At 33.5% G+C, this 16,035-nt stretch overlaps 1 protein-coding gene across 1 annotated transcript; it reads right to left on the bottom strand.

Moving 5' to 3' along the window:
* Nucleotides 1-13,706: 13,706 nt before the first annotated feature.
* Nucleotides 13,707-16,020, bottom strand: LOC122274360. The gene is made up of 2 exons (XM_043083406.1): nucleotides 14,647-16,020; nucleotides 13,707-14,252 (listed from the first exon to the last, which is right to left on the bottom strand). Exons 1-2 carry the CDS (start codon nucleotides 16,018-16,020, stop codon nucleotides 13,707-13,709), a joined length of 1,920 nt encoding a protein of 639 aa, XP_042939340.1.
* Nucleotides 16,021-16,035: the final 15 nt, after the last annotated feature.

The following is a 16,035-nucleotide window of genomic DNA, read 5'->3' on the forward strand; positions in this document are numbered from 1 at the left end:
CATTAAAATACATTTTCCACATGTGCATGAATTTTTTGAAAATTAAATTTGAAAATTTTGAAAGATGATTGATTGTCATCTTTTACATGTGCATACCTTGATTAAATGATTGAACTTTGAAAATATTAAAGATGATTGATTGTCATCTTTCACATGTGCATGTTTTATTTGAATATTCTCAAAAGTGATTGATGCTTTTTTTGACTTATGTAAAAGGTAGATGTTTTTGTTTGAAAAATTTGAAAAGTAAAGTGTGCTCCTTTTGTCATATGCAAAAAGTAAAAGATTAGGTTTGAATTTTTTGAAAAGTGAAGTGTGCTCATTTTGTCACATGCCAAAAGTAAAAGATTAGTTTTGAAGTATTTGAAAAATGAATGATGTTGTCTCTTGACAATTGAAAAAGAAGAACCTTTTATTTGAATTTTTTGAAAAAATGAATGATGTTGTCTTTGACATGTGAATCTTTTTAAATTTAAATATGAAGTCTTATATGTCTATAAATAGATCATTTGAGATCTTCACATTTACAACATCTAGAGCATACAACATTAATTCAAAGCCTTCATTCTCTCTTTTCTAAGTATTGTGACTTAATCATTATTCATTTTAGAGAGATATAGTTTGCACTGTATTGTTCTTATTTTACTCATTGAGGAGTGTTTTCTGATAACCTACCTACTATCAGCTCTTGTATCAGTAAAAGGGTATGTATAACCCTTGTGCGTGTAGAAAGTGTTCTACATAGGAAATAGTTGAATCACCACGTATAAGGTGATTGTAAGTGTAGAGGGTGTTCTATACGGATCCTTTGTAGGGGTATTGTTTAAATGTGTAATAGGTTTCTATCTCCACCTGAAGGAGCTTTAATAGTGAATTTGGGATCCTCAAGGGGTAGCTTGAGGCGAGGACGTAGGCAGTGGGGCCAAACCTCGTTAACATACTTAGTTTGCTTCTTTCTTACCCTACTCTTTATATTTATTGTTGTTTCGTATTTTGTTTATATTTTATATTATATATTTGATTTATAGTTGTTATTTTTTTAAATACAACTCAATTCACCCCCTCTTTTGTTAGTCATCTGGGCAACAATTGGTATTAGAGCTAAGAGTTCTGCTATAAGATTAACTATCTTTTGAGTTAAGATTTTATGGCTAATATTGCAGTTTCATTTGGTGAAGGTCAATCTAACAGTTGACTTCCACTCTTTTGTGGAGACAATTACTCATTCTGGAAAGTTAGAATGAGAATATTCCTTCGGACTCAAGGTCGAGAAATCTGGAAATGCATTGTAAATGAACCTTATATTCCAACGAAAGTGGTTGATGGAGTAAAGGTCAAAAAGGAAGAAGAAGAGTTTGATCGTGAAGATGATAGACTTTATACTTTGAATTTAACTGCTATGAATTTATTATTTAATGCTCTTAATGGAAATGAGTTTAATAGAATAATGATTCGCGCTATGGCAAAAGAAATTTGGGATAATTTGGAAGTTACTTATGAAGAAATTTCGCAATTTAAGAAATCAAAAATTTATATTCTTACTCATGAATATGAAATGTTTAAGATGAATGATGATGAATCTATTTCTAGTATGTACACTCGTTTTACTAACATCATAAACAGATTAACAGCTCTTGGCAAAGTTTATTCTAATATGGAGATAGTAAGAAAAATTCTTAACTCTTTACCAAAAAGCTGGGAATCAAAAGTGTCAGCGATTCTTGAAGCTAGAGACCTCAAGAAACTCAAAGTGAATGAACTCATCGGGTCACTTATCACCCATGAGTACATATTAAAAAGGGGAGAAGAAGAAGGAAAGCCAAAGAAGAACTTGACACTTAAAATTGTTCCTTATAAAAGTGAAAGTGATGAAGATGAGGAAAATGAAGACAAAGATGAAGAAGTTACGATGATAACAAGAAGAATTCAGAGGTTCTTAAAGAAAAATAAAACTCCTCCGAGGAAATCTTTCAAAAATTTTTTCAAAAAAGATTCAGATAAAAATGATACTTTAATTTGTTATAAATGCAATAAGCCTGGTCATATCAATCCAGATTGTCCTCTACTAAAGAAAGATCGAAACAAGGACAAGAAATCAATAAAAGTTACATGGGATGATGATTCAAGTAGCTTAGATAGTAAAGCAAGCAATGGAGAATCAGCAAATCTGTCTTATGGCTAAAGATGACATTGAGGTAACAAATCTTGATAATATTGAAAATTCTTCATATGAAAAATTGCCAAATGTTTTAGAAGAGGTATATGAGGAATTTGAAAAATTGGGTATCAAGTATACTGCTTTGAAAAAGAAAATTATTCTTTAACAAACGAAATTGATATTTTAAGAAAAAGAGTATCATTTTGAAAGATGAAAATTTTGAGTTGAATAAGAAGAAAATTGATTTAAAAAATATTGTCGAAAACTTTACGAATGGAAAAAGAAATTTTAAAAAACTTTTTGGTAGTCAAAGATGTGGTTTTGACAAAGCAGGCTTAGGATATATGCCAAAACAAAAATACAAACCTTATAAAAAAATTTTTGATAATCCTTCTACATAAAAAACCGATATTCAAAATTTTTTTTATAAAAATAATTTTGTCAAAAAAAGATATTATTATAATCATTCAAGTTCTTCATATATGTCACATGCTATTTGCAATTTCTGTAATAGAACTGATCATAATTATCATGCTTATCCTATTAGAAGAAATCATACAATGACTATTAAGGCCATATGAATACCTAAAAATCATTTTAATTGTTTTTATAGGTATGCATGAAATCATCCACAAGCAAAAACAAATGGTTTTTAGATATTAGATGTTCAAGACATATGACGGGAGATAAGACTAAGTTCTTTGATCTTAGATCTAAAGAAGAAGGACACGTGACATTTGAAGACAACTCGAAAGGGAAGATCGCGGGAATAGATAAAATTGGTAATGAATCTTCTCTCATAATTGAAGATGTTCTACTTGTTGAAGGTCTAAAACATAATTTTTTGAGCATAAGTCAATTATGTGATGAAGGATTTAGAATTACTTTCAAAATGGATAAGTGCATTATTTTGAATGATCATGATTGTAATATTTGTTTTATTACTTTTAAAAGCAACAATGTTTATACAATCGATTTTGAAGAAATTACCTCATAAGATGCTATTTACTTTTCAGTTCAAAATGAAACTAGTTGGCTATGTTATAGAAGATTAGGTCATGTCAACATGGAACTTATTTCCAAACTTTCAAAAAATGATCTTGTGAGAGGTTTACCAAAAATAAATTTTCTTAAAAACAAAATTTGTAATGCATGGCAACTTGGTAAATAAACAAAAACTTCTTTTAAAACCAAGAAACATATTTTCACTACTAGACCATTGCAACTGATACACATGAATCTTTTTGGACCAAATAAAGTTGCAAGTTTAGAAGGAAAATATTATGCATTTGTTATTGTTGATGATTTCTCTAAATATACTTGGGTCATCTTTCTTACTAATAAAGATGAGGCACATAATGCTTTTACCAAGTTATGCAAAAGAATTCAAAATGAAAAGGGCTATACTATTTCAAGTATTCGAAGTGATTGGGAAAATAATTTGTTAATAAAAATATTGAAACATTTTGTGATGAAAATGGTTTTGTGCATAATTTTTCTGCTCCTCAAACTCCTCAACAAAATGGGATAGTAGAGATAAAAAATAGATCTTTTCAAGAGATGGTAAGAACAATACTCAATGAGAACAACTTGCCTAGTTATTTTTTGGCCAAATCGGTAAGTACTACATGTTATGTTATAAATAGAGTTATGCTAAGGTTTAAGTTAGATAAAACCCCCTATGAGCTTTGGAATGAGAAAAAAATCTAACATTGGTTACTTTCATGTATTTGTATGCAAATGTTTTATTTTGAATTATAGGGATAATTTAGGCAAGTTTGATGCAAAATCTGATGAAGGTATTTTTATCGGGTATTCTACTAATAGTAAAGCTTATAGAGTATTCAATAAAAAGACTTTGACTGTACAAGAATCTATGCATGTAGTATTTGATGAATCTAATTCTCCACTCTCCAAGAAATCTATTGATGAAGAACCAGGAGGTATAAATAACATGGAAAGTCTCAATCTCAACAAAGAGAACACAATAGAAGAAGTTCAACATAGAACCATCAGGAAAGATCATCAAAATTTAATACAAGATGCAACCAAATAGTGAAAATTTGTGAAAGATCATCCAGTGGAAAAAATTTTGGGAGAACCTTCACGAGGTGTAAGTATTCGATCATCTCTTAGAAATATTTGCAATCATACTGCTTTTCTATCTCAGATTGAACTCAAAAATATTGATGACGCACTTCTCGATGAATCTTGGATTCTAGCTATGCAAGAAGAGTTGAATCAATTTGAAAGGAATGATGTTTGGACACTTATTCCTAGACCCAAAAATCATATTATTATTGGAACAAAATAGGTTTTTAGAAACAAGAAAGATGAGTCCGGAGTCATTACTAGAAATAAGACTCGACTTGTAGTTCAAGGTTTTAATCAAGAAGAAGGAATCGATTATGATAAGACATATGCACCAGTCGCAAGATTAGAAGCTATTCGAATGCTACTTGCATATGCTTGTTATAAAGATTTCAAATTTTTTCAAATGGATATTAAAAATGTTTTCTTAAATGGTTTTATAAATGAAGAGGTATATGTTGAGCAACCTCCAGGTTTTGAAAACCATATTTTTCCAAATCATGTTTTCAAACTCTCAAAAGTACTATATGGACTCAAACAAGCTCCTAGAGTTTGGTACAAGAGACTCAGTGGTTTCTTGATTAAAAAAGATTTTTCAAGAGGAAAAATCGACACAACTCTTTTCATTAAATATGAAAATGATGATATTCTTTTGATTTAGATTTATGTTGATGATATAATATTCGGTGCTACTAATGAAAATATGTGCCAAGTTTTTGCTAAAACTATGCAGGAAGAATTTGAAATGAGTATGATGGGAGAACTTACATTCTTTCTTGGATTGCAAATTAAGCAAGTAAAAAGTGGAACATTCATCAATCAATCAAAATATATTAAGGAATTACTGAAGAAGTTTGGGATGGAAGGTGCTAAGGAAATTTAAACACCAATGAGCCCATCAACTAAACTTGATAAAAATGAAACCGGTAAACCAGTTGACTCGAAAATATATCGAGATATGATTGGTATCTTATTATATTTGACAGCCAGTAGACCAGATATTATGTTTAGTGTGTGCTTGTGTACATGCTTTCAATCATCTCCAAAAAAATAACATTTAGTTGCAATTAAGCACACTCTTAGATATCTTAGTGGTACAATTAACCTAGGATTATGGTACCTTAAGTACACATCTTTCGATCTAATCAGGTACACAGCTAGTTGTAAAATAGATCAAAAAAGTACTAGTGGAGCATGTCATTTCTTAGGTCATGCATTAGTTTCTTGGTTTAGTAAAAAATAAAATTATGTTGCACTATCTACTGTTGAGGCAGAATATGTTGCTGCGGATAGTTGTTGTGCTCAAGTTCTCTACATGAAGCAACAACTTGAAGATTTTAAACTTATGTATAATCACATTCCAATCAAATGTGATAATACAAGTGCTATAAATCTTTCAAAGAACCCAATACAACATTCTAAAACTAAATATATTGAAATAAGATATTATTTTCTTCGAGATCATGAACAGAAAGGCGATATAATACTAGAGTTCACAAACACACACGATCAGTTAGCAGATATTTTCACAAAACTTTTACCAGAAGATAGATTATGTATGATCAGAAGAGAAATAGGTATGATGCATGCTATGAATATCTCTTAAAAGATAGACCAGAGTCAATAAAAATAGAGAGAGATTTTTTAAATACTTTTACATAAACTTGAGATTTTTAACCTCATGTTTGAGACGCTCATTCTCTTCATACAATATCATGTCATTTTTATCCATGGGAACCGACAAGCGGAATGGAGAATCTAATAAAGATTTCAACTGTTTATTTTTCTTCCGAATGATTCATTCCCTTGTGTGAGACTCTTAAACAATTTGTTGAAGTACAACAATTTGTTCTTTAAGCTTTTCAGCTTCATGATTTCTGACTTGTAACCGCTGAGAAAAAGCAACAATAGAGGAAGAGTAGCGAGTCCCAAGACTCACCAAGTCGTAGATAGCATCGGAATCTAACTTATTAGCCAAATTATTATTTTCTTGCTACAACATGACACCAATGACAGCTGCAGAAAGGACAGGAGGTTGATGTGTAGAATACCTCATGGATGAATCTAGAGGAATGTTAGAAGAATGAGCCATTGAGAAAAGAATTGAGAGTTTAAAGCGAGAATGTTGAAGGAATGCACATGAGTTATAGAGATGAGAAGAAAACTTGATGCGAATTGGATGAACTTTAAGACTGATTTTATAGAGATAGCATAAAGAACAAGACGAGCTATCATCCAAGTCAAAGAGCAATGTGATTTTTTTTACCGATCGGTGAAAATGACATTTTTTTTAGAAACTCAGAGCCCTCAATCTCGTTTGTCAATAACATCAGGCGATTTTTTTAAAATCTCCAGCCACACTTGTCGGGTCATGGACGGATCCATTTTTTCAACCATCTACAGTTTCTACTAACGCACCATTTTTTTTAGTCCATTTACTTGCTACGAATCCTTTTTAATGATGCCGAAAGGGGGAGAAGTGTTAGACTAGAACATTAACATTGTTTGAATTACTAAACTTGTTATATATGCTTGGAAATATATTTTTACTTTTACTTGAAAAACTAACGCACATTTTCAGGGGGAACTTAAGTATTAATACAGGTTTCAAGTTCTATCAAGTATTTGTCATCATAAAAAATGGGGAGATTGTAGAATCCAAGATTTCAAATTTTGTATAATTATATATCTACACATGGATTTTGATGATAACAAATGAATTCAGAAAATAAAGAAGTCTCAAGCTCAAGTTGTCTACACAATGGAGTCAAGCACATCAAATAAACAAGAATGAGCAAGAATTGAACAAGTTCACATTAAAGTCATAGAATATTGTTTTAAATCTCTTAAAAATTCGAGATTAGGATTAAGGTTCAAAATTAATATTTTATCATAAAACATTAAAATACATTTTCCACATGTGCATGAATTTTTTAAAAATTAAATTTAAAAATTTTGAAAAATGATTGATTGTCATATTTTACATATGCATACCTTGATTAAAGGGTTGAATTTTAAAAATATTAAAAATGATTAATTGTCATCTTTCACATGTGTATGATTTATTAGAATATTTTCAAGAGTGATTGATGCTTTTTTTGACTTATGTAAAAGGTAGATGTTTTTGTTTGAAAAGTAAAGTGTGCTCCTTTTGTCATATGCAAAAAGTAAAAAGATTAGGTTTGAATTTTTTGAAAAGTAAAGTGTGCTCCTTTTATCATATACAAAAAGTAAAAGATTAGGTTTGAATTTTTTAAAAAGTAAAGTGTGCTCATTTTGTCACATGCCAAAAGTAAAAGATTAGGTTTGAAGTATTTGAAAAATGAATGATGTTGTCTCTTGATAATTGAAAAAGAAGAACATTTTATTTGAATTTTTTAAAAAAGTGAATGATGTTGTCTTTGACATGTGAATTTTTTTAAATTTGAATATGAAGTCTTATATGCCTATAAATAGATCATTTGAGAGCTTCACATTTATAACATTTAGAACATAAAATATTCATTCAAAGCCTTCATTCTCTCTTCTCTAAGCATTGAGCCTTAATCGTTGTTCATTTTGAGAGATATATAGTTTGCGCTATATTGTTCTTATTTTACTCATTGAGGAGTGTTTTCTGATAACCTACCTACTATCAGCTCTTGTATCAGTAAAAAGGTGTGCATAACCCTTGTGCGTGTAGAAAGTGTTCTACATAGGGAATAGTTGAATCACCACGTATAAGGTGATTGCAAGTATAGAGGGTGCTCTATACGGATCCTTTGTAGCGGTATTTTTCAAAGGTGTAATAGCTTTCTATCTCCACCTGAAGGAGATTGAATAGTAAATTTGGGATCCTCAAGGGGTAGCTTGAGGCAAGGACGTAGACAGTGGGACCGAATCTCGTTAACATACTAAGTTTGCTTCTCTCTTACCCTTACTCTTTATATTTATTGTTGTTTCGTATTTTGTTTATATTTTATATTGTATGTTTGATTTATAGTTGTTATTTTTTTTAAATACAATTCAATTCACCTCACCTCTTGTATTAGTCATCTGGGCAATAGTTATTCTCTACAAGTGGTTCAAGCTATAATAAAACTTTGAAGTTCTACACAACATCACAAGGATGTTAATCACTGATATCAAACAAATGCTCACAAAATTTGATCAATGGTCAACTCAATACATCAATAGAGAGGCTAGTATATTGTGGCTCATGTACTAGCAAGAAATGCTCTAGGAGTATCTGATATTGTTGATATGTAGGAAAGTCATTCGGTATGTAACAATTAGCATTACTCTCAAATCATTTTCATTTCAATTTACTTCTTCTCATTCTACTATTTTGAGAGGGAAAAAAAAAGTTACCTAAGATTTTAATTTCCTAATTAGGTATTGTGTGAGAAAATGTATAGATAATGAAAATGAAAAGAGCTATACTCATGATGTGATGCCCCCAAATTCTGTTTGGGATCGGATGGACATTTGAAGCGTCGAGACATGCAACACAAGGTTACCTGCCCCCGTTCATGACATATAAGATGCAATGTTCCTAACATGCATATAACATTATGCAATATTCGCAGCGGATAATTTTTTTCTTTAGCAATACTATGCACCAAATTGAAAATATCCCAAATGCTTAAAACATACTTCATACATAAAGACCCATTGAATAGATCACAACACTAGTCCAAAATGGTTATGATCCAAAAAGTACTAGAGATGCAACTCCATTGTATAAGTAGTAATTTACGTTAACTACTATATTAACATTGACATCGCACCGTCGCTTAGTCAACTGTGTCTAATTGATCAGTTCCTGATTCTCCTTCAGGTCCTGTAACAAGATCTACCATTCGGGGGGAATGGTAGTTGGGACTACCAAAGTGAGATTTGATTACAAATCTCAGTAAGTTAACAAAAACTTCCACACAAGCTAATGATGCATGGATGACAGTAAAAGCATTAATGCATAATCAAATTCATAAGTAATTAAAGCATAACTTGGCGTACAACATAGCATAATTGACATAACTTAAATTGAAACATGAACTGAACTTGACTTGACATGAACTTGATCTGAAACTTGACTTAACATGAAAAATACATACTCCACAGTTGTTGTGGTCCCATGTATTCTACGTGTAAATACATACTCCACAGTTGTTGTGGCCCCATGTATTCTACACAAACTTGACTTAACATGAAAAATACATACTCCACAGTTGTTGTGGCCCCATGTATTCTACACAAACTTGACTTAACATGAAAAATAAACACTCCACAGTTGTTGTGGCTCCATGTATTCTACGTATAAATACATACTCCACAGTTGTTGTGGCCCCATGTATTTTACGGAAACTTGACTTAACATGAAAAATACATACTCCACAGTTGTTGTGGCCCCATGTATTCTACGAAAACTTATTCTTTAACTGCTTAAATATATACTCCACAGTTGTTGTGGCCCCATGTATTCTACGTGTCACAATTGCTGTGTCTCACGTAGTGTATGCGTCACAATTGCTGTGACCCCATACATAAGTAATCAAGATGAAACGAGACTGGAATACGAAATGACTGAACCCTGACGTAACATAACGTGACTTGAACATAACTTGAAATACATGACCAATTTGAGATAGAAACATTTCGTAACATGGCATAACATATAATAGACAACATATTTAACATGACATACTTGTAACAGTAAATATTACATGACTTGACATACATGTAATAGATGGTATACTTAGCATGACGTACTTGTAAGGTACAGTAATACATGACAGAATATATTATGTAACAGATAAAAATTGATGACAGAATAAATTCTGTATAATAGACAATTACGTGATAACTTGACATGACATGACATATATGATAACACATACATACACTGTAGTTCCTTTACTTAGCACACATACACAGTAGACTACTAGTAAGTTAAAAACTAACTTACCTCGATCTCCGCGTTTCTTATAAAACTTTAAGCGCGATCACGAGGAACTGTAATTAGTGATTCTAAAAGTTAGCACTAAATCACTAATAAATTGAAATATATAAAATACTAACTTAAAGAGTAAAATTTCCATTTTACTCTCTGCATGTAGAAAAATGACCGTTTTACCCATAACTTAAGGATTTTGCATACTAACTCCAGATGTCACCAAAATTTACATACCTCATGTAATTTTATACTCAATTCAAATATCAATTTAGAAAAATTTAAAACTAATCACAACTATTAAAACTCCATAGGGCCGAAATTCTCATATGCTATTTCAATTGATTTTTGTTTTCTAACTTGTTTTGATCAACCTTTTGATCTATGACTTATAAATATATGATCTTCAAACCAAATCATCACATGGTTTAAAAAGATTTCCTAAAACATATATAAGCTTCTAATTCAAGATCACATGGTTAGAAATTAACCAAAACATAAATTTAGCCAAGAATATCCACACTTTGGCTTATCTGAATATCTCTTTGCATAAAATTTCATATCTTTGAAACTAACATCAAATATCTTCAAAATAATAATATAACATGTATATAAGATGCTTAGGATCCTCCAATAAAATTATCAAAGTCATTAGAATAGGTTTAGACCACCCAAGAGTTAAACTTTCTCAAAACAGAAACTGTTTTTCTTCTTCCAGTTTCTAAGTTTCTAAATCTAAGAAAATCTTTCATCAAAACCTTTAATCATACAAAACTCCTCAACCAATAGTCATATATACATGTTAACAATACTCCATAAAAATTTCGGACCAATATCTATCCATTAGCTTAGTCAAAAACTCCAAACTATAACATATTCTCCAGTTTATCTCCCAGAATGACATTTCTATAGTTTATATAATATTTTACTGACCAAATGATCTTCAAATGGGACAAATAAGATATCCATGTAAACTAGACTAAAAAAGAAACAACTTATATGAAGGAGACTTTATGATAAAACGCTTACAAAAGCTTCGAAATGGGCATGTAAAAGAACTCCTAAAAGCTGTCCGAGAGAGAGTGTTTGATATTCTTTTAATGGAAAGTATAAATGAAAATAATTTCGTGGGGAGAGGTGGCTGGAGATACTTATGGATGAGATATGGAAGAGATGAGGCTGGAGTGAGAGTTAAGTGTAGGACTCTCTTACCTGAAGTGAGAGTTAAGTGTAGGACTCTCTTACCCGGAGTGAGAGTGGAGTGTAGAACTCTCTTACCTAATAATATCTACAAAAATCAATTCAAGATATTTTTACCCAATAATATCCACGAAATTAGCTTAAAATATTTTTATCTAATAATATCCACAAAATTAGTTTAAGATATTTTTATCCAATAATATCTATAGTTTTGAACAGACGTTTTGTCCAAAAATATGAAAAAATGTTATTGCGCCATAAGACCTTAAATAACCCTCCGAGTCTAATGGCACAAACCATAATACATTTTGACACTTCTAACTATCTCCAATAATCAAAAACACACTTCTAATACCATAGTAAATAATAACACTAACTATGTAGTTAGACAAAAACCTATACGATTAATGGATTCGTGAAAACTTATGGGGTCTTCACGAGGTTCTTAAAGTTAATAAAAATTTCACAATTGAATTTCTAGCGGGCTGTTACACATGAGTTGGCAGATAAATAATAAATATATTTTTTTGTTAATTAATGTGACATATTTTATGAGTAACTTATTTAGGGTGAGAATAAACGAGTTTATAGATAAACTTTCTTTTAATAAAGAAATTCTTATTCCCGATTGATTCTTTTTCTAAACCTTATTGGAGTAGACTTTACCAGACCAATTTTGCTAGGTACAAATGGGACGTGCAAGCGGGAGGTAATCGGGAGAGTTTATGTGAAATAAAAAAAAAAAAAAAAGGACAAAAGTTATATAAAAAAAAGAAGGATAATCGATCATAAAGCTGAAGTAGACTTTCATCTTTCTCTTTCTTCTTTTCTCATCTCTCTCTTTTCTTTTCTTTTCTTTTTTCCTGGGATATGGCTTTTCTAGATAACTTCTTCTTTTTCCTTCTTCGTATATTATCCATATAGTCATATACTGCTTTTAGGCATTTGGAGCCTAACACAAGGTTTGTTACCCATGATTCTCATTATCAAGTATCTTATCTTTTTCTTTAGACAGTTATGGAAGATTTGGAAATTCTCAGAAACATTTGAACAAAGCGAAAATATTTCTTTTTCTTATCTATCTAATTTAGTGTCTGCTATATGCCTAATTTGCTTTTTTCTTATGATAAATTTGTAGCTTAGTGGAGGCTATAGAATTCATACTTGAAGGAAGAGGAATCAAGAAACACATCATTGTCACTGTGCTCATCTTTGTACTGGGACTGAGTCGGTTTCGAGTACTGGGAGAAACTTATAACTAACAAAATCGAGCTTCAACTGTGCTAAGGTGATATTATTCATTCAAAAAGTGCCCGCTTAACATCTCATTCGACAAATCATATAATCATAGCATGTAAATAAGATTTACAAACGTCGTTCCTCCTCCTTGAAAAAAAAAAGAACTAAAAAAAAAGAACCCAAAAAATAAAAAAATCTTCGCACTTAAAAGAAAGAAATTCAAAGGAATCAAGAAAGAGAAAGCGCAAGAATGGTTATGCAGAGAGGGACATGTGCCTTAGTTGCAAATGAAGCCACAAGAGAGTGGGTGGATGCCAAGTTCTATTTTTTTTTTTAATTAGAAGGCATGCCAATTATGCCGCATTTACAAGGAGCCACTTGCAACAAGCATTTTACTTATCGGACCGTGGATTTGTGTCCGTGTTTCATCCAACCTGGAGGGGGTGGATTCATTCCACACGAAGCTGGACTGACCACCTCGAGAAGGCCCAATGACTAAGATATAACTAGTCCAACAAATGGTAAAAGAGAAAAGGGTCTAAGGCCAACGTGAAAAGATGATCAATGAGAGAAGATAGGACAACATGCACGCCGGTACATCTTTGTCAAAATAATTCGTAAGAGAGCCATGCCACATTAAATAAATGATCAAATACAATCACAAATAGGAGATCTCGACAGGAGGCTCTATCCCTAATAGAATGCTCAGACAATGTGAAAAGAGGATCAATGTGGGAAGATAGGACAACAACCGCATTAAATGACCAGATACTGTCATAGACAAGGGATCTCGACTGGAGATTCTATCCCTAACAAAATGCCCACACAAATGCTGCACTTAACCTTCTGTCACAAGATACATGACCCGGGGAAGCCATGTCGCATTTAATGCGACAACATGATTCATAGTATAGTTCAAACATCCCAACACAAAGAAAACAGAGGTCCTACCCAAGGGATGAGGTATATAAGCCTAGCCACATATAAGATTCAGCCCATTCGGGGGAGTTTGGAGGAACTCTCTCTAAAAAAATAGAACTAATTTAGATATTGTTTTTTTGAGAAGAAACACTTCATTGGATTAAGTCATAGGTTACAAGCATCACTAGCAACAACTTGCTTAATACAACAAGGAATATCTTCTAGATCATAATGATCAAATTCACTCAAAAGGGCATTCTTGGCCAGCACATGTGCTGCCACATTAGCATCCCTTTTAGTATGACACACACTCCAAGCAACAAAGGACCTTAAAATAGAAACTGTGTCCTTGATTATAAGTCCTCCCATCCTCCTGTCTTCCTCTTGATCCCTGAGTTGTTTGACTACCTGAAGAGAGTCTTCTTCCAGCATGATCTCATTGATCCCAGACTCTTTACAAAACAGGACAACCAACATCAAAGCATACGCCTCTGCAGCATAAGGAGATAGAGTGACTTCCCTTCGAGCTTTAAGTGTTCCCATGACCCTTCCACAGTTGTCTTTAATAATGGCTCCAACTCCAACCAGGCCTTCTATGGTATTGAGAGATGCATCCCAGTTCAACTTGTAATACCCCTCGGGTGGATTCTCCAAGTCTGAGGTGAGGAGGCAGGGCTGGTCAGACTTTGGGGGGCCTTTGCTTTTACTGCTCTGAAGCAACTCAATTCAGTATGAGACCTTTGGATGATGAAGCTTGGGCGTTTAAGATTCTTCCCATGCACGAAATCATTCCTCCTAGCCCAAATTAGTTTGGCTATCGAGCCTGCTGTTTCCAGCTCCTTCTGAGCTAGTTTTTCTATCATTTGCTCCCAGATGGACTTGAAAGAAATGCCACTCAAAGACAATTTTTGTAGTGGCTTGTTGGCTTGCCCCCACACATCCTGGGCAGCACCACAACTCCACAACACATGACCTGTTGTTTCCTCCTCAAGAAGACATAATGGACATAATGAGACTTCCCTTATTTTCCTCTTTTTAAGTTACTGAAAGTGGGTAATGACTCAGTGCATGCTCTCCACAGGAACATCCTTATCCCATTCGGTACTTGCAACTTCCACAGAGATTTCCAAAAACCCTCCCTAGTGGGACTAGCTGAGGGGCCACTCTCATGGCTGGGTTGTAATGCACGATGGAGGTGGGATGCACTCTTGACAGTGAACATACCATTTGAGGTGCACTCCCAGCTCAATCTATCCTCCCTGTGACCTAGCCTGATGGGAATGGTTCTTATAGTCTCCACACACTCCTGTGAGAAGAGGTTGGCTAGCAATCTGACATCCCATCTCCTTAGATTAGGGTCAATTAAGTCTTCCACCCGAGTGACATCTGCTACTGGACTCCTGCCGTTGTTAGAGGTCAGAATATGAGGTCTTGGCAGCCATCTATCCTCCCATATTTTGACTTGTGCCCCATTCCCAACCCTCCATATGAGACCTTCCTTTAGTAGGTTCAGGCCAGCTTTTAGACTCCTCCAGGCAAGTGAAGGTCTGAGTCCCATGTTAGCTGTCAAAAGGCTTCCTTTTGCAAAATACTTCTGTTTGATGATCTGAGCTGGAAGAGAGTCAGGTTTTGTGAGGAGGTTCCACCCTTGTTTAGCAAGTAGGGCCAGGTTGAAGCTCTTGAAATTCCTAAAACCCATACCTCCTTGAAGTTTAGGCTTGCTGAGTTTATCCCACTTGACCCACTGGATCTTGGCTCTTCCTTCATTAAACCCCCACCAAAATTTTCTTAGGAGCTGGTCCAATCTATTTATTATAGATTGAGGAAGGAGGAAAACCTCCATGGTGTAGGTAGGGATAGCTTGTAGGACTGATTTAACTAGGATCTCTTTCCCAACTATTGACAGAGAGTTTGTTTTCCAATTTGTCACTCGTGTCCAAACTCTATCAATTAAATTGTGGAAGGATGCAATCTTGGTTCTCCCCACCATGGTGGGAAGGCCGAGGTACTTCTCAAATGAGTCTGTTGCATTGACTCCAGCTATCTTCAGGATGGTGCTCTTGTTCTCAGATGGTGTATTCTTGCTGAAATAGATTGAGGATTTTTCCTTGTTGAGCTTCTGGCCAGATGCAAGTTCATACTGGGTTAAAATCCTCATTACTCTACTCCACTCAAGGGAGTTGGCTTTGCAGAATATTAAGCTATCATCAGCAAAAAAGAGGTGGTTTACTTTGACAGGACCTCTGCCCACTGGCACACTCGAGATGCTTCCTTCCCTTTCTGCCTTGAGTAAGAGGCATGACAAAACTTCTACACAGAGGAGAAAAAGGTAAGGGGAGAGGGGGTCCCCTTGCCTTAATCCTCGGGAGGGCATGAAGAAACCTTGTGGCTCACCATTTAGTAGGATACAGTAGGAAACTGAGGAGATGCATTTCAGGATCAGGGAGACCCAACTGTTACTGAAACCCAACTTGCTCATTACTGCTGTCAAAAA

This window comes from Carya illinoinensis, chromosome 8, assembly GCF_018687715.1.
Source record: "Carya illinoinensis cultivar Pawnee chromosome 8, C.illinoinensisPawnee_v1, whole genome shotgun sequence".
NCBI lineage: Eukaryota > Viridiplantae > Streptophyta > Magnoliopsida > Fagales > Juglandaceae > Carya > Carya illinoinensis.

Excerpts from the sequence above, each read along its gene's own strand:
- LOC122274360 (XM_043083406.1), bottom strand. The coding sequence starts at position 16,020 with ATGAGCAAGTTGGGTTTCAGTAACAGTTGGGTCTCCCTGATCCTGAAA. Across the intron at positions 14,253-14,646 it reads AATCTCTGTGGAAGTTGCAA|AGCAGTAAAAGCAAAGGCCC; the intron begins GTACCGAATGGG and ends GAGTTGCTTCAG.